This window comes from Molossus molossus, unplaced genomic scaffold (assembly GCF_014108415.1).
Source record: "Molossus molossus isolate mMolMol1 unplaced genomic scaffold, mMolMol1.p scaffold_m16_p_21, whole genome shotgun sequence".
NCBI classification, from domain to species: Eukaryota; Metazoa; Chordata; class Mammalia; order Chiroptera; family Molossidae; genus Molossus; species Molossus molossus.
In genome coordinates this window covers 8,076,115-8,101,611 of record NW_023425357.1, presented here as the reverse complement: position 1 = coordinate 8,101,611, position 25,497 = coordinate 8,076,115, and the positions used below count along the sequence as shown (strand labels likewise).

Below are 25,497 nucleotides of genomic sequence, written 5' to 3'. Positions count from 1 at the left end.
TCCACTTTATCTACGTGATCTCCCCCTTCTTCTTCGCTCTTGCTTTTTATTATTTTTCTTTCTAGTATGAACATCATATTTTATATCCGTTGATCTATTTTATTTTTTTACTCCTCACTCAAGGACATTTTTTCCATTTTTTTTGTTCAGATAGAGTGGGAGGGAGAGAGAGAGAGAGAGAGAGAGAGAGAGAGAGAGAAACATCGATGTGAAAGGGACACATCGAGTGGTTGCCACCCGCACGACCCCAACCAGGGCTGGGGACAAACTGCAACCAAGGTACATGCCCTTAGCGGGAACCGAACCCAGGTCTCTCAGGACCGCAGGCCAATGTTCTAACTGCTGAGCCAAACTGGCCTGGGCCCGTTGATCTTTTGATTGTCTGTGATTGTCTGTCTTCCCAATTAGACTTCTCTGGAAAGTCAGCAGAGCACAGTGGTTTGGGGACAGTGCTGGCTGTGTGACCAGGGCTGTGTCACTGACACTCTATATGTCAGTTTGATCACTTGTAAAATGGTGGTAATGACAGTGTCTCCCTCAGGTTGTAAGGATTAAATGAGTGAATACACTTGGGTACTTAGAGTGGAACCTCAGTAAATGTTAGCAGTTACTTCATAGTATTGAATCTGGGACGCCAGTGATAAAACATTACATGATTTTATGTACCATTAAGATTTTAAAATGCTGTCCATTAAACATGGACATGCCATTGGTTTTAAAATGCATCAGAGACAATATAATATGAAAAAAAGTTGACCTTAGAATTGATGAAATATGGTGTGTGTTCAGCCCCACAAGACCAGGGACTTTGTTTTGTTCACAGCTGTATCCCTAGTGCCCAGTACAGTGCCCGACACATAGTAGGTTCTTCATAGTATTTGTTAGATGTCTGAACCTCTGCATAGACAAAGGCTTGAGAAAATAAACAAAAAGGTGTGTGAATGAGGAAATGAAAGATTACACTAACGCAGTGTCAGGGTTGGGTCCGGAATGAGCTGTGAGTCTGCGTTCATGGAATAAAGGAGTAAGTGAGGTTGTCGGTGGATGAAGGGCTGGGAAGAGGGCCAGGCGTGTGCAGGGCCCATGTGGCTGCTGTACATAGATGTCCCTCCCTGCACCCTTCACCCCACCCAGGGAAGGTGAAGGAGATGAGCTACGACCCCCAGGCCAAACTGCAGCGGCTGCAGGAGTTCTGGATCAGCCAGGCCAGTGCCGAGCAGCGGAAGGGCCGGGCAGGCCGCACGGGCCCAGGCGTCTGCTTCCGCCTCTACGCTGAATCAGACTACGATGCCTTCGCCCCCTATGCTGTCCCGGAAATTCGGAGAGTAGCCTTGGATGCGCTGGTACTGCAGGTGAGGCTGGGGCAGGGAGGGGACTGGATTCTGAATGCTGATGACAGGGAGGAATGGAGGTATTTAGACAGGACCAATGCCAGGGTTCAGGGCCAGGGAAAGCTGGGCTGGCCAGGCCACTGAGGGGCACTGGTCCCTTCCAAATGTCAGATCCTACATGGAGGAGGGAATTGTTCCTCAAAGCCATAAGGTCATGGTAAGAACCTTGTTCTCAGAGTGCTTTCAGCTGTAACAAAACCCAAGCAGTGGCTTTTAAAACCGGGGTTTCTTGATACATGAGATGTCATGGTTCATATCTCAGTCATGAGTTTCACTTAGATTAGACAAACAGACCCACTCCCCTAATGGCCAACACAACAGAACTTTTGTTCTCAGGTTAGTGGGCAGGTTTCTTTGTTCAGGGACCCAGGCCCCTTCTCTGTCATGGCTCTGTCATCTTCCCAGGGGCAGCCATGCATTGGGGAAGGAGCCTGGGGGTGGCTTGGGGGCTTGAATGGCTAGGTCCTCAAGTGGTGTACTTCCTTTCCACTCCCCCACCAGCTCTGTCCCGGCCACACCTCACTGCAGGGGAGGCTGGGAAGTGTAGTCTCTGTGCTCAGGAGGAAGAGGCAGAGGAAAGTGGGAGTGGCCGATGGAGTCTGCTGTAGGCTCACATATGCATGGGGCACAAACCAGCTCCTTCCTTCGGGTGACACATGCTGATGGTTTCTATTTGTTTGATTTCATTTTTTTTAAACGCTGGTCGTGACCCACTGCATGGAGTTCCAGACCTACATAACTTGTTGCTGGAAAAATACTGGCTTAAACAATAAGAAAAAAAGTACCATTTTATACACCAAGAAGCCCCAAGATGGAGGTTCCAGGCTCAGTTATTTAAATGGATCAGTGATATAAATGACTGGGCTTTTTCTGTCTTTGCAACCTCAGTTTATCTGCCACTCTCCTAATAATGATGATAAATTCAATGATGGTAAAAAAACAAAAACAAAAACACCTGATGCTTACTCTGGGCTAGGGTCTATCCTGAGTGTTTCATGTATATAACTTAATTCTCACAAAAATTCTATGGGGTAGGTAATCTTATTCTGATGTTTGGATGAGGAAATGGATGCACAGAGAGGTTAAGTAACTTGACCCAGGTCACACAGCTGGCATGCGGCAGAGCCAGAGTTCCATCTGAAGCTGTCAGGCTCCAAGCCTGTCTCTTGAATGCCATCTGGCTCTGGCTGCCATGGGCATCACCTCCTCCTCCTTTACCATCTAGAGACAGCAGCCAACTGCCCCTCTTTGTGCGTCTCATTTTTAAGGCCATGGGAACCTTTCCCAGAAACCCTCTGGCCAATTTTCCACCTGTCTTGTCGGCAGAACTGGGTCATGTGTGTCAACTCTGTGACTTATAATTGTCCAGGGCGTGGCATTGCCAGACTGGTCGTAGCACTGATTCTCAGCCCTAGCTGTATGCTGGAATCACCTGGAGAGCTTAGAAAAATCCATAACCCGCCCTGGCCGGTTTGGCTCAGCGGTTAGAGCGTCGGCCTGCGGTCCTGAGAGACCCAGGTTCGGTTCCCGCTAAGGGCATATACTTCGGTTGCAGTTTGTCCCTGGCCCTGGTCGGTCGTGCGGGTGGCAGCCACTCGATGTGTTCCTTTCGCATCGATATTTCTCTCTCTCTCTCTGTTCCTCTCTCTCCCTCCCACTCTAACTGAACAAAAAATGGAAAAATGTCCTCGGGTGAGGAAAAAGAAAAAAGAAAAGAAAAATCCATAACCCACCCCCCACACAGAGCTTTTAACTTAAAGGTCTTTTTTTTTTTTAATTTTCACCCGAGGACATTTTTCCATTTTTTGTTCAGATAGAGTGGGAGGAAGAGAGAGAGAGAGAGAGAAACATCGACGTGAAAGGGACACATCGAGTGGCTGCCTCCCGGACGACCCAAACAGGGCCGGGGACAAACTGCAACCGAGGTACGTGCCCTTAATGGGAACCGAACCCGGGTCTCTCTGGACTGCAGGCTGATGCTCTAACCGCTGAGCAAAACCGGCCAGGGTTTAAAGGTCTTTTAATGGGTACTGGCTGGTCTCCTAGACAACATCAGCCTTTGGTGAATAGGGAGGAAGGTGGAAAGGCTAGTTCCTGGGTGGATGGCCAGATGTCAGGTGGCCTCCAGATCAGGTCGCCTCCCTGGGAGACTTGGGCTGAGCCCCCAGGTCTCAGAGCTTTCTTCTGGTTCTCTCATAGTCACACGAGTTGCCATGCCAGGCCTGGTGATAAGTGTGTGTTTCCCTTTATTCTCCCCACCACCCGCTGCCCCTCTGGCCTCTGAGTTATGTGGATTCTTTGGTTGGTAGTGAGAGAAATGCAACCCTAACTCTTGTAAGTAGGAAAGGGGATTACGTGGATTTGTGTATCCATTGTTGGGGGAGATCTAGCTTAGGAACAGATACGGATTTCTCCATCTGCAGTGGATGGGCTAATTGCCAGGCAATGGAAGAGTAACCATAGTGGCTCTGAGCTTCTGTCCTGGCCCCTCACAACCAGAGAGGATGCTGGAATTTTTCTTTCCCAGCTCCCATTTGCAGAGTCCCAGGGAAGGATTCTAATTGGCCCAGCTCAGGTCATGGTCTCATTCCTTAGTCACTTGCTGTGACCAGGGGCTGAGAAACCTCAGTTGGTCCAGCTTAGATATGTGCTTGCTCCATGGCCAGTGTCTGGGAGAAGAGGTGCTGGCCAGACACACAGTCAGTGTCCCTCCTCTGCTGCCTCTGTATAGTGGGCCTTAGCATTGGGGGTTTTATTTTATTTTTATTTTTATTTTTTTGGTATATGCCCCTAGCGGGAACCGAACCCGGACTCTCTGGTCCGCAGGCCAATGCTCCACCCACTAAGCCAAACCAGCCAGGGCAGCATTGGGGGTTTTTAAAGTATCACGAGTTTGCCCTGGCCGGTTTTGCTCAGTGGTTAGAGCATCGGCCCGTGGACCACAGAGACCTGGGTTCGGTTCCTGCTAAGGGCACGTACCTCAGTTGCAGTTGTCCCCGGCCCCGGTTGGGGTCGTGCGGGTGGCAGCCAGTCGATGTGTCTCTCTCGCATCAATGTTTCTCTCTCTCTTTCTCCCTCTCTCCCTCCCATTTATCTGAAGATAAATGCAAAAATGTTCTCGGGTGAGGATAAAAAAATAAAATAAAGTATCACCAGTTTGTGATCCCTGAGCCCTCTGAGTGCTCCACAGTGGCTCATGTGTCCTCCATTCCTGGGGGCTTCGGTTCTCATTCCAGATGAAGAGCATGAGTGTGGGAGACCCCCGAACCTTCCCCTTCATCGAGCCCCCACCACCAGCCAGCCTGGAAACAGCCATCCTCTACCTCCGAGACCAGGGGGCCCTGGACAGCTCCGAGGCCCTCACCCCCATCGGGTCCCTGCTGGCCCAGCTGCCTGTGGACGTCGTGATTGGTAAGGAACCCCCCTTGGAGTGACCACACAGGGCGCTGGGTGGGTGCAGGTACTGCTCGCTCTCGTGACTTGTGGGAAGCCTGTTCCTTCTCCACAAGTCCTCCGTGCCAAGCACTGTTCTAGGCACCAGGGATACCGCAGTAAACAGGCACCTGTCAGCACACACACTCATCAGCTCTGCCCTTGTGTTGCCCTTTGTGGTTGAGCACAAGGGTTTCAAAACCTCTTCCTCTTACTCATTCTTGTGTCATCCCTGCCCCTCCTGAGGAGCTCACTGACGCAAGCATGTTTATTTTGCCTGATTCTCCTGACTCAAGACATTCTACCTCTACCAACAATTCACAGCCCACAGGATATTCCAGCAGAGCCCCGCCACCCATGGCACCACTTCCCAAGTACGACGCTCAGCAGAACCTTCTGCCTGCGTTCATGTCGTTAAAGCTGCCAGCCAGCCTTGCAGTGCTCTGGGCTTCAGCTCGGGTGGGGGTTGGAGAGCACCGTGTCTGAGGGCTGCGAAGTGCTATTTCTGTTTGTTTTAGGAGGAGGCAGGGCTGGAGCGAGCAGAGTCAGGTCCGAGAAGAAAGTGAAAATCCCACGAGCATTTGCTGTGTGCCAGCCAGGGGCTCTGTGGACCTGAGAGAGCATTTCATTCATGTAGTGGGGGTAGCGCCTCTGGGCACCTGTTGTGCAGATGAGGAAACAGGCTTGGGGGGGGGAATATAGCATGGATCTATGCCCAAGGGGCTGGAACAGGCCAGTGAGAGCCTGGATTTTCTCAAGCAGGTCATCTCCCGCAGGATAGGAATGAATGAGACTCGTTTTCCATGAGGAACTAAGGCTCAGAAAAAGGCCGTCACCGCTCACCCAGGGTCCTGCAGTGGCCAGAGCTGGGAGGCACTCCCTAGCCAGGCTGACATCATTGGTCCCCAGGCCCTGCCCGGTGAGAGACACAAGTGACGCAGTGCTGGGAAGTTCTGGGTGGTTCTGGGCCCTGAGGCTCAGTCACTGGTTGGGCACTATGAGCACTTCACAGGTGAAACATGATTCACCCTCAGCAGGTGGATGCTGAGGTCACCCCCTTTCACAGAAAGGGAAACAGGCACAAAGGGATGGCGCGACTTGCCCCAGGTGATGGAGCTAGGGAGACCTGGGAAAGACTTATTTTACTGCCTGCCTTTATCTCGTGAGGCTAGATGTGTAGCAGGAACTTTCTGGAAATGTAGTCGGGACCTGTGGGGCTGAGTCAGATGCGTGACGTGTAGGCACTGACCACCGGGCAGGCGGGAGTAGCCTGAGCATCGGAATTAGTATTTTACCATGTTGGGGTGCTCTTCCTACTGCTTTTCTTCCCTCTCTCACCTCCTTCCCCTGGCTCCACCTTGAATGCAACGAAGATGGTAGGAAAAGATTCACACTGTGATAGGGGCAAAAGTCAGCACCTGCCATGTGCCAGGCAGACGAGGTTACAGCTGGCGTGGCGTCACGTTCTGGAGGGAGGACAGGCAGTAGCATGGCAGGTCAAAATGAGTGCTGGGCCCTGGCCGGTGTGGCTCAGCAGTTAGAGTGTTGGTCTGTGCACTGAGCGGTCTCAGGTTCGATTTCCAGGCAACGGCATGTACCTGGGCTGCAGGTTCAATCTCCAGCCCTGGTGGGGGTCATATGGGAGGCAACCAATCGATGTGTCTCTCACAGGGATGTTTTCTCTTGCTCCCTCCCTCCCTCCCACTCTATCTAAAAATCAGTGGCAAAATATCCTCAGGTGAGGATCAACAAAACCAAGCCAGTCCGGCCGTGTGGCTCCAAGAGGTTGCTGGTTTGATTCCCGGTCAGGGTACATGCCCAGGTTGTGGGCCCGATCCCCAGTGGGGGGCATGCAGGAGGCGGCCAATTGATGTTCTCTCTCATCGATGTTTCTATCTCTCTCTCCCTTCCCCTTCCTCTCTCTTTCAAATCAATAAAGGGAAAAAAAATTTAAAAAAGGAAAAACAAAATGAGTGTCGGGAAGAAACAAAGCCAGGCCAACGGGTATGGGGTGCTGGGGGAGCCAGTGGTAAAGGGAAAAGCAGTAGCCAGGGCATAGACAGTGCCCACCACATGCCCGAGGAGGTGGGGACTGAGCTTGTCTCTAACCTACAGATGGGGAGACTGAGGCCTTGCCCAAGGTCACATGACCAGAAATCAGTGTGTCCATCTGGCGCTGAGCCCTCTGTGAGCCTGGGGGAGGGAGGTGGGGGAAGGCTCAGCTCGCTGTCCACCCCCAGGGAAGATGCTGATCCTGGGCTCCATGTTCCGCCTGGCGGAGCCCGTGCTCACCATCGCGGCTGCCCTCAGCGTCCAGTCGCCCTTCACTCGCAGTGCCCAGAGCAACCCGGAATGTGGGGCAGCGCGACGGCCCCTGGAGAGTGACCTGGGCGATCCCTTCACGCTCTTCAATGTCTTCAACACCTGGGTACAGGTGAGGCTGGTGGCCAGGGGGTCCCCCAGCCTGGCTGTCATTCTGCACAGGGTCTGGATCTCCCTGAGGCCATGGCTCGTCCTCATGCCCCCACCCCAGCCCACGGACTCGCCCAGTCTTGGGGCCAGCTCGAGCAGAGCTCCGGCTGGAGGGAACCCAGGGCTCTAAGTACCGATCAGAACCTGTGCCATGCGGAGAGAGTCCAGACTCCTGGGGTGGCACCTGAGCTGAGCAGTGCTGGGGGCCCGGTAATGAGCAGAACCACCTGGCCCTGTCCTCCTGGGGCTCCCAGTCCAGTGCAGGGAGTGAGACCTCTCTCGAGACAGTGACCACCCAAAATAGGCTGCAATGGGGAGTCCAAGGGACCGGGAGAGCCTGGAGGGGGTGTCTGAGCCAGTGTGGTCTGGGAGGGCTTCCTGCAGGAAGGGGGCAGTGGGCTGAGACCTGGAGAGGGAAGAAAGCAGGTGTCAGGAGGGCCGACAGGGCTCTAACCTGCCTGCCATCCTCCCAGTGGCTGGTGTTTGGGCCCATGCTGGGGTGGTCTGGGTGGGAAGTCAGCCCTCCCCCCGTCCCCCAGCTGGCCAGGCCCTGACACCTCGTGTCTACCTCCACCCAGGTGAAATCTGAACGGAGCAGAAACTCACGTAAGTGGTGCCGCCGCCGGGGCATAGAGGAGCACCGGCTGTATGAGATGGCCAACCTGCGGCGCCAGTTCAAGGTGAGGCTCAGGACCGGGGGTGCCGGCCATTCCTCACAGGCAGACAGGGAGCAGAGTGCACCTGAGCACTCTCCAGGACTCAGCCACTTTCCTTCGCTAACAGGGCGATCAGGCCGCACCCTGCGTCCACCTCCCTCACCATCCGACATCCGGCGTGGGGGTGGGAGCCCAGGAGGGCTACTGGGGGTGGATACAGGGCTGGAGGTCATGTGCTGCACCCTCATGAACTGCCCTGGAGCGGGGACGGAGTGCTGGCAGGCAGCGTAGAGCAGTGGTTGGAAGCACTAAATCTGGAGCCAGATGTCCCAACGACAAATCCCAGCTCTGCTGCTTGCTAGTAGTGACCCTGGGCAAGTCCCTGTGCCTCTCTCGGCTTCAGCTCGGCCCTGAAGCCGGGGAAGATAATAGCACCTGCCTCGGGATTCTGTTCACGAGAGCCCGCAGGTGGCAGGGGTTTGCGGTTTTATTGTTGTTGGTCCTGCACCTGGCTTGTGCCATTAATGTCCTGCGGCCCTCTTTCCGTTTGAGAACGAGATCTGCTACATACTTCTCGGGGGGGCGTGTGTGCCATGGAATGAAAATAAAGTGCAAGTGGCCCTGGGGTAATCCATTTCCTTTGGTAGCAGTTGGGCAGATGGAGGCCCGGTGGGGGCAGTCACCTGACCAAGGCCTCCCATGCAATTTTAGGGGTCTCTGTGTGTTGGGAACCCGTGATGTCCTCATGTCTCTCATGTCCGTTGAAAGACCGTTCTCATGTCTTTCAACATCTTTGACTTTCTAGAGCCATGGTTCAACTTTGGTGGGCCCCAAACACTGAGAAACTAATGAAAGGTGAGGGTCTCTCTCTCTCTCTCTCTCTCTCTCTCTCTCTCTCTCTCACACACACACACACACACTAACACACACTATCCTATGTCCTTCATTGGTTCTGGCTCAGTGAGAACAGAGGGTCCAATCCAGTAGGGACCCTGAAATACTGTTTGTTTGTTTGTTTGTTTGTTTGTTTGTTTGTTTGTTTTTATCCTCACCCCAGGACATTTTCCCATTTTTTGTTCAGATAGAGTTGGAGGGGGAGGGGGAGGGAGAGGGAGAGGGAGAGATAGAGAGAAAGAGAAACATCGACATGAAAGGGACACATCGAGTGGCTGCCTCCCACACAACCCAACCAGGGCCGGGGACAAACTGCAACCGAAATACGTCCCTTTAGTGGGAACCAAACCCAGGTCTCTCTGGACCACAGGCCAACGCTCTAACCGCTGAGCCAAACTGGCCAGGGCTGAAAGACTGTTGACAAAAGCGTGCATAAAGTGAAGGGCAGGGCGTCTCTAATGCACGTTAGGACCCCCAAGGGTCTGTCACATCCAGGTTCCTGGCCCCACCTCCCGAGATTCTGAGTCAGTTTTCTGGGGTGAGGCCCAGGACTTGGCATTTTGACAAGTTCCCATGTCCCAGATGGTGCTGGTGGTGGAAGGGCCGCACTCTGAGCAGCCCACAGGGGCGGGGGCAGCCTGAAGGGGCAGTTGGAGCAGAGCCAGAGCCATGACAGGAGCCCTCTGCTGCCCTGGCCCTGGCCCAGGTGTTCACTGGCCAACAGCAGCCACAGTGCTCTTTCATGGAGCTGTCACCTATGCCTGCACCACGCACAGGTTCTTATTCCGCGCATTTCAGCCCCCAGCACCCCTAGCGGGCAGGTACTGGGAGCATCCCCATTTTACATTTGAGGAAAATTGTGGCTCAGAAGGGTGACTCGCTGGCCAGTGAGAGACAGGCCCTACACTTGAATCTGTGTCTGGGTCCAGAGCCCGCCCACTCGGCTTGCCCTGGGTCCCTCACTCGGGACTCATCTCTCCCCAGGAGCTGTTGGAGGAATATGGGCTGCTGGCTGAGGCCCCGGCCCCGAAGCGGGGGGACAGCTACAGTCGGCTCCGGGAGCACCGGGCGCGCCGGGAGCTGTACCAGCTGAAGCGCCAGCACGAGGAGGGTGGGGGACGCCGGCGCAAGGTGCTGCGGCTGCAGGAGGAGGAGGATGCCGGCTCCAGTGACGAGGACCGGGGCACAGCTTCCCGGGGGGATGGTGACAACGTGGACATCCAGGTGGGGCACCGTGGGGCTGCCAGGGGTCTGGGGAGGGCAGGTGTGGAGTTTACCAGAGTGATGACATGCCCTGTCCTAGGGTCTGAGGGGACACAGGCCTGCCCTGGGGGTCTGAGAGGACAGGACCTGGCCCCAGCAGTCCACAGAACCCCTTGGGTGCACGTATCCTAGTACAACCCCTTGGGGTACCCGCTTCCTCCCTGTTCCCAGGATGTGAAGTTTAAGCTTCGGCACAACCTGGAGCAGCTGCAGGCGGCTGCCAGCTCGGCCCAGGCCCTGACCCGGGACCAGATGGCTCTGCTCAGGCTGGTGCTGGGCCGGGGCCTCTACCCCCAGCTGGCCATCCCGGACCCGTTCAACAGCGGCCGCAAGGACTCGGACCAGGTGGGCCTCCTTCTGACTCCCGGTTCCTGCATGTGTTTTGTCATTCAGCATGTCTCCTGCTCTGTTTTGGGAACGTGGCCTTGATTTGAAATAGCCCTGGCCCTGCCTTCATGGGGCTCACAGTCGGGAGAAGCCAGGGTGGGGAGGGGGACACACAACAAACCTGTTCCCAGACAGGTGGCCCAGAGCGGTTGAGCTGGGGTGGAGAGCCCAGGGGCTAGAGGATCACAGAGGGGCCCCTGGCCAGCCTGGGGAGGGGTCAGGCAGGGCTTCTTGAAGGAGGTGACTTACGAGCTGAGATACGGAGGGGAGAACCTGGCCCAGAGGGTGAAAGAAAAGTGTTGTAGACAGCGGGAAGAACATGTTCGAGAGCCTCTGTCATTTGGGGCTGCCTTTGGCTTCCAGATTTTTCACACCCAGGCCAAGCAGGGCACCGTGCTGCATCCCACCTGCGTCTTCGCCAACAGCCCCGAGGTGCTGCACACACAGGAGCAGGAGGCCAAGGGTGGCGAAGAGAGCCGAGGTACTGTGAGCTGAGTGAGGGGAAAGCCCCCCCCCATCATCTGAGGTTGCCCCTCATTTCTCCCCACACTCTGCCTTTGCTGGGGCTGCTGAGGAGAAAACTGTAGGCCAGGAGGTCCAAGAGCCAGACCCCAATGGGTGGCCTTGGCAAGTTCACCTCCACGCTGAGCCTCCCCCTCCCCATGGTTGGCATGGATGGAGCTCAGCATGATGGCCATTCCCAAGGACTGAGCCTTTAGCCTGTTGAGATCTGTCCTGTGAGCTCTGTGCACTCCTGGCTTGGTCCTGCCCTGGGGCTCAGCCACTGTGGACGTGGAAGGCAGAGTTCAGGCAGTGGTTTCAGCCTACCTTCTAGTTGAATCCAGGCATGAAAGCTGCCTCCCTGAGTGGCTGCATGCAGGCCCGGAGGGTCCCAGCCTAGGCGCCCCTCAGGAGGATGCCAGCTGTGCGCTCCCTCGGGGGCTCCTCGCCTCAACCTGCTGGCTATTGTACGCTTTGTCTGAGCTCTGCAACACAGCTCATCTATCTCCTTGTTTGTCAGCAAAGGAACACACTATCCTAAAATGGTAACTATTAACTAAACAAGATAAGGTTTATAGTTTTAAACATTGAAGATTGCCATCTCTCGGCCTGCCTGAAATGGTACAATGCAATGAACCTACAACCACACGCTGGTTGGAGTGAGAGGGAGCTTTGCAAGAGAGCAAATGCTCCAGATCACTGGATGCAGTCCCATTTATTTGCAGATTGGTACCCCCAAGTTACAAATGGATTTATGTAAATTATTTCCTTGAGATGGCATTACTGCAAACCATACACCCTAACTTTGTCTCTTGCTTTTTTTTTTTTTTTTATCCTCACCCGAGGATATTTTTCCATTTTTTGTACAGATAGAGTGGGAGGGAGAGAGAGGAAGGGGGAGAGAGAGAGAGAAACATCGACGTGAAGGGACACATCGAGTGGCTGCCACCCGCACGACCAACCAGGGCCGGGGACAAACTGCAACCGAAGTACGTGCCCTTAGCGGGAACCGAACCCGGGTCTCTCCGGACCGCAGGCCGACGCTCTAACCGCTGAGCCAAACTGGTCAGGGCTGTCTCTTGCTTTTTATGGGACGAGACCTTGAAGCCGAAAGATAACAAACCCTATTCACATGCAAATGAAGCACCCAATACACCTGGGAGGGCCAGGTTCCCCCTTTCCCCCACCCCCCAGGCCAGGATTCCGAGAATGCATTAACAAAAGGTTGAGAGTGCTTAACACAAGGTTACAAAATGTCCATCTTCCAACCCCCCAACCCCACAGAAGATATTATTGGAAGTTTTCTAATTTTTATTTTTTAATCCTCACCCGAGGATATTTTTCTGTTTATCTTCGGATAGAGTGGGAGGGAGAGAGAGAGACATCAACATGAGAGGGACACATCAGCTGGTTGCCTCCTGTAGGACCCTAACCAGGGCTGGGGATGAACTGCAACCAAGGTACATTCCCTTGGCCAGAATGAATCAAACCTGTGACTCATTGGTCCTCAGGCCGATGGTCTAACCGCTGAGCCAAATCAGCCAGGGCTCTTATTCTAATTTTTAACTGCTGTGAATTCCTAGTCAGTTTACCTTCTTCTGTTACATTGTTGTTCCCTTTTATTTATTTTCTTATTTATTGACTTCAGAGAGAGGAAAGGAGAGAGAAATACCGATTTGTTGTTTGATTCACATGCATTCATTGGTTGATTCTTGTATGTGCCCTGACCAGGGATCAAACCTGTAACCTTGGCATATGGGGACAGTGCTCTAACCAACTGAGCTACCTGGGCAAGTTTCCCTTTTATTTTTTTAATTTTTAAAATTTCTGTATGTCATCTAAGTAGACAAACCCTCAGTAGCTGTCAGCATTTGCCATCCTTACTTATTCTGACACTTTACTTTTTCTTCCTTTTTGCTGGAGCTTTTTATTTTATTTTATTTTATTTTTATCCTCACCCGAGGACATTTTTCCATTCTTTGTTCAGGTAGAGTGGGAGGGAGAGAGAGGAACAGAGAGAGAGAGAGAAACATCGATGTGAAAGGAACACATCGAGCCCTGGCTGGTTTGGCTCAGTGGTTAGAGCGTCAGCCTGCGGTCCAGAGAGACCCGGGTTCGGTTCCCGCTAGGGGCACGTACCTCGGTTGCAGTTTGTCCCCGGCCCTGGTTGGTCGTGCGGGTGGCAGCCACTCGATGTGTCCCTTCACATCGATGTTTCTCTCTCTCTCTCTCTTCCTCTCTCTCCCTCCCACTCTATCTGAACAAAAAATGAAAAAATGTCCTCGGGTGAGGATAAAAAAAAAAAAGAAAGGAACACATCTAGTGGCTGCCACCCGCACAACCGACCAGGGCCGGGGACAAACTGCAACCGAGGTACGCGCCCTTAGCGGGAACCGAACCCTGGTCTCTCCGGACCGCAGGCCGACGCTCTAACCGCTGAACCAAACCGGCCAGGGCTTGCTGGAGCTTTTTAAATCATGTTTCAGATCTTGTCATTTAATAATAATTATTATTATTTTTAACATTACCACAATGCTGTTCTTACTCCTAACAAAATCAACAATATTTCTCAATATCACCAAATAGTCAAAGTCATATTTATTATGACAAAGTATTTAAGCTTTTTTTTAAATCCTCACCCGAGGATATTTTTCCATTGATATTTAGATAAAGTGGGAAGGAGGAAGGGAGAGAGAAAGAGAAATATTGATGTGAGAGACACATCAGTTGGTTGCCTCCTGCACAATCCCAACAGGGGCTGGAGATCAAACCTGCAACCGAAGTACATGCCCTTGACCGGGAATTGAACCTGTGACTCTTTGGTCCACAAAGAGTGGCTGATGCTCTAACCACTGAGCAACTGGTCAGGACTATGAGAAAGTATTTAAAACTAAGTCACAGACATTTTAACATTGTGCACACGTGAACATGTTTTTATATGGATGGGTAAATGGCCCAGGAAACAGGCAGCCTCCCAGGGACGGATGGGTGTAAGCAGTATGAGTGGGAGATGGGTGGGCAGGGTGGGCCTGAGCTGTCCTATCGATTCTTTCAGATGACAAGGACAAGATGAGTAGCAGGCACCAGCTCCTCACCTTTGTCTCCCTGCTGGAGACCAACAAACCATACCTGGTGAACTGTGTCCGAATCCCTGCTCTCCAGGTGGGTCCCTGCCCCGCCTTCCAACTCTCAGGTGCAGTGATTGTGTCCCCAGGGCAGGAGGAAACTCCCCAGCTGGCTGCAGGTATTGCTGCAGACCATTGTTTGGCTGCTGTCTTTTCATTTGTGCATTCGTTTAACAATTCCTTGCCTAGTGCCTGCTGTGTACCAGGAGCTATTGGAGGTGCTAAGAACACAGTGAACTAAACAAGACCCAGTCTTGCCCTGGCCAGGTGGCTCCAATGGTTGGAGTGTCGTCCCATGCACCAAAGTTTGTGGGTTTTTGTTGTTGTTTTTCAATCCTCACTTGAGGATCTTTTTCCATTGATTTTTAGATAGAGTTGGAGGGAGGAAGGGAGAGAGAATGAGAGAGAGAAACATCAATTGGTTGCCTCCCGCAGGACCCTGACAGGCTGGGGATCAATCCTGCAATTGAGGTATGTGCCATTGACCGGGCATCGAACCCATCCATGACTCTTTGGTCTTCAGGCCAATGCTCTAACCACTGAGAAAACCGGCCAGGGCGAGGTTGTGGGTTTGATTCTTGGTCAGGGCACATACCTAGGTTGTGGGTTCAGTCCCCAGTTGGGGTGCATAAAAGAGGCAACTGATCAATGTTTCTCTCTCACATCGATGTTTTTCTCTCTCTTTCCCTTCCTCTCTCTAAAATCGATAAAAACATATCCCCAGGTGAGGGATATGTTTTGTTAAAAACAAAAACAGGCCCTGGCCAGTTTGGCTCTGTGGTTGGAGCGTTGGCCTGCGGACCAGAGAGTTCCGGGTTCGGTTCCCACTAGGAGCACGTACCAAAAAAACAAACGAGACGTGGTCCCTGCTCTCTCGGAGCTGACATCTAGCAGGGGAGTATGGGAAATAGCAATAAACATAGGACAAAACTAAATGAGATGTTACAAGGTGATAAGTGTTCCAGGAAATTAAAAAGAATGGGGCGCCCAGCCAGTGTGGCTCAGTGGCTGACTGTCGACCCATGCATCAAGAGGTCACCAGTTTGATTCCCGGTCAGGGCACATGCCCAGGTTGTGGGCCTGATCCCCAGTGGGGGGCGTGCAGGAGGCAGCTAATTGATGTTCTCTCTCATTGATGTTTCTGTCTCTCTCTCCCTCTCACTTTCTCTCTCTCTCAAATCAGTAAATAAATATATTTTTTTAAAAATTTAAAAGAATGGGATAAGGGCCCTGGCTGGTGTGACTCGGTTGGAGCATTGTCCCACACACTAAGAGGTGGTGGGTTCAATTCCTGGTCAGGGCATATGCCCAGGTTGTGGGTTTGATCTTTGGTCAGGGCACATGCTGGAGACAACTGAGCAATTATTTCTCTCTCACATCAATGTTTTTCTCTCTTTCACTCTCCTTGCTTCTCTAAAATAAATTTTAAAAAAGAATAGGGTAAGGAGATTGGGAGGAATGGGTTGAGGGTGAGGGTAGGAGACAGGTTCTAGTGTGAAATAAGGCGATCTGGGTGCACCTCATTGAAAATGTACAATTGTGCAATGACCTGAAGGGAGGGAGGGAGGGAGCCACAGGGATCCCGGGGAGAAGAGTGTCCTAGGCAGCAGAACACAAGTGCAAAGGCCCTGAGGCACATGCATGCCTGTCTTGCATAGGGAACAGCTAAAGCAGTCAGTCTTTGGGGGGAAGAATTACCGGAGATGAGGTCAGAGAGAGAGGAGGTTATCAAGGCAGGTGAGACTGGATCCCCACACCCACCACCAAGGGTTTGGAACAAAGCTGGGACGGGGTCTGACGAAGGGCAGAAGCAGGGAGCCCAGCAGGAGGCAGGAAGGCATGGTGGCTGGACATGGGGGGAAGCCGAGGACGTGCTCAGATTGCAGATGTACTTGTATACATGCCTGTAGCCAGAGAGTGAGAGGCCGTGTAGCTCCACACCTTGTGGTCTAGGACTGTAGAACTGAAGACTGGGCTCTGGCGTGTGTCGGGGGCATACCACTTTCCTAAGCCATGCAGTGAGCAAGCAGCCGAGCCTGAGCGCCAGGGCCACACACTGCAGGTGTCCCATCACTAGGACTTCCTTGCTTCCATCCCAAGGAATGTTGAGGGAAGAGAGAAACTTGTTAGGCTCCCCGAACTCAGGAGATTTTGTTGCTACTGTTATTTCCATTGAGCTCTAAGCTGCCCCAGATTTACTCATTCAGTCATTTACTGAGCACTTACTTTGCACCAGGCACTGATTACTTGTCTAGGTGCTGAGGGTGCAGTAATGATCAGAGGTGACAAAACTCCTTGTGTTTGTGGGCTCACACATGAGTGGGGTGGCAGGTGGTGAATAAAAACACAGTAAATATAAAGGATTGAGCCACGTGCTCGTGTCAGTGCTGGGAAGAAGGAACAGCGGGGCTTCGGGGCGGGGGCAGAGCAGTTGCCTTCAGTGGGACCTCAGCGGGACCTCAGCGGACACGAAGATTTTCGAGTTGAGATGCTGTCTGGGAGTTCAGCCTCCCTTCCTTCCACCGGCACAGTTGGTTCACGGTGGAGGATTTCAGACACACAGGAGTAGACAGAATGTACCTTGAACCCTCCTGTTCCCTCTCCCAGCCCCCAAACATCGATCTGGGTGGGGAACTAAAGGATACATTGGTGGATGGATAGACAGGTAGATGGTTGGACAGGTGGATGGATGAATGAGGGGGTGGGAAAGAACCCAGCTGGGTGGGGCCCCTCTAAGGTGGTATCCTGCCCCTCACCCACTGCCTGTTTTCTGCCTCTACTTTCCAGTCCCTCCTGCTGTTTAGCCGGTCCCTGGACACCAATAGTGACTGCTCCCGCTTGGTGGCTGATGGCTGGCTGGAGCTCCAGCTTGCAGATAGTGAAAGTGCTGTCCGGCTCCTGGCGGCCTCCCTGCGGCTCCGTGCCCGCTGGGAAAGTGCCCTGGACCGGCAGCTGGCCCAGCAGGCCCGTCGGAGGCAGCTGGAGGAGGAGGAGGAGGAGGAGGAGGAGGCTCCCGTCAGCCGCCAGGAGGTGGTGGCCCTGAGCAGAGAGCTGCTGCAGTTCACAGCATCCAAGGTACCCGCCGCCTGGGCACCGGTGCCCTCCTTGGCCAGGGGGGCATCCACCACAGGGATTAAGGCTCAGGATGGCCCAGCTTCCGGTTCACTTAACGTGCACACATTTGGGGGTTTTCAAACCAGGGAGGTGATGACAACCCCAAGGTCACACAACTGGTAAGGGTTGGAGCCAGGATTTGACCCCAGTGCCTGGCTCCAGAGACCACAGTTAACCCACTAGCCCTCATTCAGCAGGTGCTTATAAGGCAGCTCCTGCGTGCATGTGGCAGGTGACCCCCATTACAGTAAGGGCTTGCAGGGTGTGGGAGGGGAGCTGTAAGGTCCTACTCATGGAGAACAGACAGGAAGATATGGAGAAAGCAAATTTGAAACCAATCCCCCCACCTCTTAAGTGGGAATCAAGAATTGATCCTGATTTTATTGTGTGGCAGGGGTACAGGAGAAAGGTGCAATCCAAGTGACTTCCTGGAGGAGTGGAAGGACCCAGTAAACCAGGGGAAGAGTAACAGGCTGACATGCTGGGGGAGGAGGGGCAAGGCAGCCAGACTTAAAGACCACACTCATGGTCTGGATGTGGTCAAGTGGGAGCAGGAGGCAGTTAAGGTGGGGGATGGGGTGTCAGGACATCTTTTAGATTAGACTCTGGTCATGTGTCTGAAACCATGTGATTGGCTTAAACAATTGGCCCCCATAACTGAAAAGTCCAGGGGTGGACTTCAGGCACAGCTGGATCCTGGTGCTCCGATAACATCTCCCAGTCTCTCTCCTGTCTCTCTCCTCAGGTCCCCTACAGTCTCCGGCGGCTCACAGGACTAGAAGCCCAGAATCTCTATGTGGGACCCCAGACCATCACAACTGCCCCCAGTCTCCCTGGCCTCTTTGGAAGCTCTACCCTTTCCCCCCATCCCACCAAAGGGGGCTACACAGTCACTGACTTCCTCACCTATAACTGCCTCACGGTGAGCATGGACCCCACCTTGGCCCCTCACGATGGGGTTTTAGGGAGCCCCCCACCACATTTCAACTTAGTCTAGGGATGCAGTTTCAGAATGGGACTGGCAGGGTTCTCGGAAGGGACCTGGGCTGGCTGTTGGGGGGCAGGGGTAGGGGCTGAACCCTGACACAGCCTACCTTCTGCAGAGTGACACAGACCTGTACAGCGACTGTCTCCGCACCTTCTGGACCTGCCCCCACTGCGGCTTGCACATGCCTCTCACACCCTTGGAGCGCATCGCCCATGAGAACACCTGCCCCGAGGCCCCGCAGGACGGCCCACCAGGTAAGGGCGTGGCCGTGGGGGCGGGGGCATCTGTCCATCCCATGTTTATTCGCTGTGTATCCGAGCATTTGCTGGACACTGGGGACTGACATCCTCAACCTTCTGGTCCTGGCCAGTGCTACTTACGGGCTTTGTCACAGAGACCTGGCGCCCGGGTTGGGGAGGGCCTGGAGGGCCACCACTTTCTCGTTTCTTTGTCTTTGGTGTCTCTGTGGTCTGCATTTACAGTCGGCCCTCGTTTATCGCAGTTAATCAGTTCCAGACCCTACCGTGATAAATGAATTTCCGCAAAGTAGGATTCTTTATTTATATAGTCATCCTTCGCCACTTCGCGCCTCGACTTTCGCGGTGTCACTCTATCGTGTTTTTTTCTGTTTGTCGGTCTGTGACTGTGTCTCTTCCTTTCTGTCCCGCAGCTGTCTCTGCTGTGGCCGCATCCACTGTTGTTAGCCAGGCTTCAATGCCATGGGCACACCTGACAGTGCCTGCCGCAGGCCCAGACTCCGCTCCAGGGCCCTCTTTCTTTTTTTTTAGTCCTCATCCGAGGACATTTTTTTTTCCATTTTTTGTACAGAGTGGGAGGGAGAGAGAGGAAGAGAGAGAGAGAGAAACATCGATGTGAAAGGGACACATCGAGTGGCTGCCACCCGCACGACCAACCAGGGCCGGGGACAAACTGCAACCGAGGTACATGCCCTTAGCGGGAACCGAACCCGGGTCTCTCCGGACCGCAGGCGGATGCTCTAACCGCTGAGCCAAACTGGCCAGGGCTCCAGGGCCCTCTTTCTTTCAGTCTGTTTCTCTCCTGGGACACAGACAAAAGACTTGCATCTGCGTGTGCGTGTTAATCAAGGAGGGCTTCCTGGAGGCAGAGCCAGATTCCCCAAAGGCCAGGAGAGCCTGAGCCCCTTGGGTGCCAGGATTTGGGTGGGGTGAAAGCCTGCAGTGGAGCACCCACCTCAGCCTCCCTACTTCTCTGTCTTAGGGGCTGAGGACGCCGCCCCCGAGCCCCAGCAAAAGACGTCGGCCCTGCAGAGGCCTTACCACTGCGAGGCCTGTCAGCAAGACTTTCTCTTCACGCCCACGGAGGTGCTGCGGCATCGGAGGCAGCATGTGTGAGCCCAGCTGGCAGGGAACCCGGGGCAGGGCCGCGGACTTCACCCGAACCCCATCTTGGGCTCAGCGCTAGTCTGGTTCCTGCCCCCTCCGTGGGGAGCGGTATGAATAAAGTCTGACTGAGTCGGACCTTGAAGCCTGCTCCTGTCGGGGCAGAAGGTAGCAGTTGCCCCGCTGGCCCCCCCCCCCGGTGTGCTCTCATGCTGGCCGAGGAGTCCTGGGGCAGATCCGGCGGAGCAGGGGCCTCAGATCCCAGCACAGGACCTTGGCGCTCCAGAGTCTGTGCTCAAGGCCTCTGCTTTCCCTGAACTAGGGGGACCCTGCACTGGCCCATCCACAGGTGTCCCTTCGAGAGTTGGCAAGGAGGGGGTGTCGGTGTTCGTGTGGGGCTACAGGCTGCACCACAGGACGGGCTCCTGGCATGGTCACTGGGCCTTCCTGCTGCAGGGCCTGGGGCGGTTCCCGGCTGTCACCTCGGGATGGCCCCGCTGTGCCCCCTGTCCCTGAGGTGCCTTCTGCTTTGGCTGAGGGCCTCCGTGCCATAGATGTTTCCCCATCCTGGCAGCCGTGCCTGGTAGCCACTACTCCGCCCTCCTCCCCTCCCTACTGGATGTGGCAGCCCACCCTGCCCTCGCCTCCCTCTGTCCACACTCACCTCCGAGTGAGCTCACAGTCCCCCAGCCCCGTGCTGGCCGTCCCATCTCTCCCCCGGGCCTGACCACCGCCCTGAACCCCGGCTCCTGGCTCCTGGCTCCTGTGGCCGGCTGCTCCTTGGCATCGATACTTGCAGCCCGGCGGGCATCTGAGGTGTAGCCAACGCTGATTCGGGGTGCCCTGGGCTACCCCTTCCCACTACGTCAGCTTACAGTCGATGCTCCAGTCTCACCATTCATCATTCACATCTTTATCTGTCACTCTCTCCCCTCTCCCCACCTGTCCCCTCCACCAACCAAGATGTTGGAGCTTTACTTTGGGGACTGTATTCCCCCAGATCAGAGGCCTCTGCCCCAGCTCAGTGCAGCTGCAAGCACCCAGCCAGGCGCTGCTCGGGTCCTCCTGTCACCCTGGCCCCTCTCTCCCACCCTCAGGCACTCTCCGCCAGTCCCATCGGCTCCCCTGTGAAATAGGTCCAGCATCTGACCCCAGGACCCCTGCCATCCCACACACGACTGGAGCAGCTGCCTCGCTGGTCTCCCAGGTGACCGCGGGTCAGGTTGGCTGTGCGTCCTCCCATTGTACCTGCTGTAACTCTGTTCAATTCCCCGTGCATATGGAAATAGAACGTTTCCATTTTTCAAAACATGGGATTATACCCCCATGGTTCCGCAGGGTGCACTTGGTGTAATTCGGAGAGTGTTCAGAATCGGCACAGCGCCTGCGCGTTCTGTGAGGGCGGGGCATAGGCGGCTGCGCAGCACGTTTATTTAGGCCCGTGTGGATGGACGCTCCGTCTTGTGCTCCCACAGGGAGAGCAGGCATGACCAGCCCTTGTACATGTGTAACTTCCTGGTGCATATGTATCTGGAGGCTAAATTCTGGGGGTTGAATTGCTGGTCATTTTTATAGGTCATCTGATAGATTCTCCCAGATGTCTTTCATACAGGCTGTACTGATTTACATAGTTTTTTTATTAAATGGTTTTAAATTGATTTTAGACAGAGGAAGGGAGAGGGAGAGAGGGATAGAAACACTGATATGAGAGAGACATTGATCGGCTGCCTCTTGCATGCCCCCTACCTGGGATCGGGCCCGCAACCTGGGCATGTGCCCTGACTGAGAATTGAACGGTGACCTCTTGGTGCCTGGGCCGACACTCAACCACTGAGCCACACTGGCCAGGCCGATTCACATTATTTTTATTTCCTGATTGCCAGTGATCCTGAGTCGTCTTTGCATGTTATTCTGGGCCCTTTGTATGTTCTTTTCGGTGCCGGCCCTGTTTCCCTAGGTGCCTTGTCCTTACTGGTTTGTAATAGCTCTTCATACACTCTGGGTCTCGAACTTCCTCAGAGATGCCACAAACACTTTTTCCAGTCTGCTGCTTTTCTTTTGGCTTTGCTTAAGGTGACCTGAGCCCTGGCCGGTTTGGCTTAGCAGTTGGAGTGTCGGCCTGTGAACCAGAGAGTCCTGGGTTCGGTTCCCGCTAGGGGCACATACAAAAAAAAGGTGACTTGACTCTCAAAACTTTTCCATTTTTTCAGATGTCAAATCTCTTACTCTCTTCTGTGTCCCCAACCTGAAGTGTTAAAAATAGAGAACTAAGTGGATGAAGGGAGAAACTAACCTCAGAACCACCCCCTCCAACCCTACCACCGTCCGGCCAAATCTGAGAACATAATGGCTTGTCAGGACTGTCTTGTTTCTCCTCCTTTCCCCATGTTAAAACATAAAATAAAAAGAGTGTCCTCCAGGCAAGAAACTTATTTTTTCATTGATTTTTTTTCCCTTATATATAGAGAGTAACATTGAGCTGTTGTTCTACTTAATCATGCATTCATTGGTTGCTTCTTGTATGTGCTCTGACCCGGGACCGAACCCACAACCTAAGCATATGGGGACAACGTTCTAACCAACAGAGCTACCCGGCCAGGGCCCAGAGTTCTCTATGTTTGTGGTGGGGGGGCGGGGGCAGGGGCAGGCACAGAAGGTGAAAGCCACCCAGTGTCCACCAAAAAGCCTTAAGCATCTGGTGTCTGACCCAGTAAATCCCACCCTGGGAGTGAGTCCCAAGGCACCTGTTGGAAGAAGAGGGCTGTCAGGACATCTGTCAGATTTGAGGAAACCCACGGCTCACAGCCCCTCAAGGGCGAACTCTATGGCCCTTTACAGTATAGAAGTTCTTACCCATTAATTAATTACCTGGAGGGATAGGCTTTCCGACAGGAGCACAAAATCCCCAGGTGGGGCTGTGGCTTCGCCGTTCTCACAACTGCATGAAATAAACCTCCCAGAGACACGATTTTTCACCCATCCGATTGGCCCAGATTTAAAAAGATTGATGATGCCCGCTGCTGGCGAGTCTGTGGGAAAACGGGCACTTTCGTCCACCTTGACGGGAATTGGTACAGCTTCTCTGAGAGGCAAGTCCGCAGGATCTTTCGGAATGCGAAGTCTGTGCCTTCAACAGCCTTTCAAGACTTTCTCTTGAAGCATAACATGCAGAAAAGTGCTCAGATCATATGTGAACAGCTTGGTGAATTTTCCAGGAAATGAGACGTGCCCGAGCCACCAGCATCCAGAACCAGAAACAAACTGCAGCCCAACTGGGGCTCCCTCCGCACCCGGCCCCCCAGAGTAATCCACAGTCTGGCTCCCAGCAGCAGTGCCCGGCGTTGACCATCCTAGAACCCAAAACAAAACAGAAACGTACTCTCTTGTGTCTGGCCTTTTCTGCTCAGCATCCTGTTGCATAGAGCTGCGGTTTCTGCATTCTATTGCATGAATGAATCACTAGTTTTTCTTTTGTCACTGGGAGTTGGTGTGGTCCCAGTTATAAACAGTGCTGCTCGAACACACGGTACTGGCTTTTGGTGAACACGGTATGTGTTCAGGTGGAGGCCGTGTCCAGGAGCGGAACTGCTGGGTCACAGGAAGGAGTGGAACTGTCGGGTCACAGGACTCGCATGCGTTTCGTTCCAGCAGATTCTTTGAAACTGGTTTCCAGAGTCGGTTTACCAACTTGTGCTGCCACCAGCAATGTCTGAGCGCTCCGGTGTGCCTCTCTGACCTGGGATTGTCAGCTGTGGTTTAAGCTATTCTCGTGATGCTTATGTGGATTTTAATGGCATTTTTATGACTAATAACGATGTCAAGCATATTTTTCATGAACTTATTAATGACTTGTATGCTTTTTTGTAGTTTATATTAAATATCTGCCTCTTATAAAGGGGCTGTGGATCTTACTGATTTGAAAGATTTATATAATAAATATATAGTTTATATATTTCTTTAAATATAAATATATTAGTCAATTATATGTATTGTGAATATTTTTTGTGTCTATACTTGCCTTTTTCTTTTTACTTATTTATTGATTTTAGAGAGAGAGAGAAACATTGATTTGTTGTTCCACTTATTTATGCATTCATTGGTTGATTCTTGTGTGTTCCCTGGTCAGGGATCCAGCCCACGACCTTTGTGTATCAGGACGATGCTCTAACCAAGTGAGCTACCAGCCAGGGCCTTCATTTTCTTAACGGTGTCTTTTGCAGAGCAGAAGTTTTTAATTTTGATGAAATTTAAGTTATTTTTATTTTATTTTTACTTTAAAATTATTCTTATTTCTATTTAGTTTTTTTTTTTTTATCCTCACCCGAGGATACTTTTTTCCATTTTTTGTACAGAGTGGGAGGGAGAGAGAGGAAGGGAGAGAGAGTGAGAAACATCGACGTGAAAGGGACACATCGAGTGGCTGCCACCCGCACGACCAACCAGGGCCGGGGACAAACTGCAACCGAGGTACATGCCCTTAGCGGGAACCGAACCCGGGTCTCTCCGGACCGCAGGCCGACGCTCTAACCGCTGAGCCAAACTGGCCAGGGCTCTATTTAGTTTTAATAATTTCTTTTTCATTTTTAGATTGTGCCAATTTTATTTATGTATATTTAGTATTTATGATTTTTATTTAAAAATTATTTATTTTTTAAATTAACAAAGTAACTTTAAAAAATATATTTTTTTCTTTATTTAGTTTAGAGAGAGAGGAAGGGAGAGTGAGAGAGAGATAGAAACATCAATGAGAGAGAAAATCTATTGGCCGCCTCCTGCATGCCCCTCACTGGGGATCAGGCCCACAACCTGGGCATGTGTCCTGACCGGGAATCCAACTGGTGACCTCTTGGTGCATGGGTCAACACTCAACCACTGAGCCACACTGGCTGGGCTATTTATTTATTTTTTGTTAATCCTCACCTGAAGATATTTTTCCATTGATTTTTAGAGGTGGGGGGAGGGGGAAATGGATGTGAGAGAGACACATCAATTGGTTGCCTCCCGTACACAGCCCAGGGTGGTGATCAAACCTGCAACCCAGGTACATGCCCTTGACTGGAATCAAACCCAAGACCCTTTGATGTGCAGGCTGGTGCTCTAACCACTGAGCACACTGGCCAGGGCAAAAAGTTTTATAGTTTCAGATTTTACCCTCTAAGTTCATGATCCATTTCCAGTCACTTTTTGTGAATAATGTTAGAGTCAAGGTTCATTTTCTGCGTGTTGTTTCAGCACCATTTACTGAAAAGACCATTCACTGAATTAGACTATCCCTTTTGAAATAATTTGACACCTTTATTGAAAATCAATGGACGAATCTACGTGGGACCATTTCTGTGCTTTATTCCATTGATCTCTGCGTCGGAGCTGCCCCTGCACCACTGTTTGATTAGGGTAGATGATAGTAAGTCTTGAAATCAGGTGGTGCGAAGCCTCCGACTTTGCCTTTGTCCCAGTAGTTGTGGCTACTCGAAGCCTGTGCATTTCATTATACATTTTAGAGTCAGCTTGTCCGTTCCTATAAAATCCCGCTGGGATCGTCTTGACCCTACAGATATTTAGGGAGAATTGACAAGCTGACATTTCAATAATATCAAGTCTTCCAAGTTTTTGAATCCATGAATATGGTATATCTCTCCTTTTAAAAAAAACATTTAAGGTCTTTTAATTTCTCTTAGCAATGTGTTGTGGCGCTCAGTGTGTGTATCTTGCACAACCACAGTGCAAGCCTATGGGTTTGCTGGCCCCTGGCGCCGATCACAGCTGCATCTGAGACCCTCGAGGGCTGAATGGTCAGAGAAGACACTGTCATTTTTTTTTTTTTTTATCCTCACCTGAGGACATTTTTTTATTTTTTTGTTCAGATAGAGTGGGAGGGAGGGGGAGAGAGAGAGAGAGAGCGAGAAACATCGA

At 52.5% G+C, this 25,497-nt stretch overlaps 1 protein-coding gene across 1 annotated transcript in view; it reads left to right on the top strand.

Moving 5' to 3' along the window:
- The window catches only part of DHX34 (DExH-box helicase 34), a 31,617-nt gene extending 10,365 nt beyond the window's left edge, over positions 1-21,252 (top strand). The window contains exons 6-18 of the mRNA XM_036275296.1: positions 1,135-1,352; positions 4,628-4,802; positions 7,064-7,257; positions 7,874-7,975; positions 9,830-10,069; positions 10,280-10,453; positions 10,859-10,976; positions 14,052-14,158; positions 16,909-17,196; positions 17,981-18,157; positions 18,339-18,477; positions 19,463-19,752; positions 20,682-21,252. Coding sequence (XP_036131189.1) covers positions 1,135-1,352; positions 4,628-4,802; positions 7,064-7,257; positions 7,874-7,975; positions 9,830-10,069; positions 10,280-10,453; positions 10,859-10,976; positions 14,052-14,158; positions 16,909-17,196; positions 17,981-18,157; positions 18,339-18,477; positions 19,463-19,596 — 2,066 coding nt within the window. The 3' untranslated portion in view covers positions 19,597-19,752; positions 20,682-21,252. The remainder of the gene's footprint in view (positions 1-1,134; positions 1,353-4,627; positions 4,803-7,063; positions 7,258-7,873; positions 7,976-9,829; positions 10,070-10,279; positions 10,454-10,858; positions 10,977-14,051; positions 14,159-16,908; positions 17,197-17,980; positions 18,158-18,338; positions 18,478-19,462; positions 19,753-20,681) is intronic.
- The last annotated feature ends 4,245 nt before the right edge of the window (positions 21,253-25,497 follow it).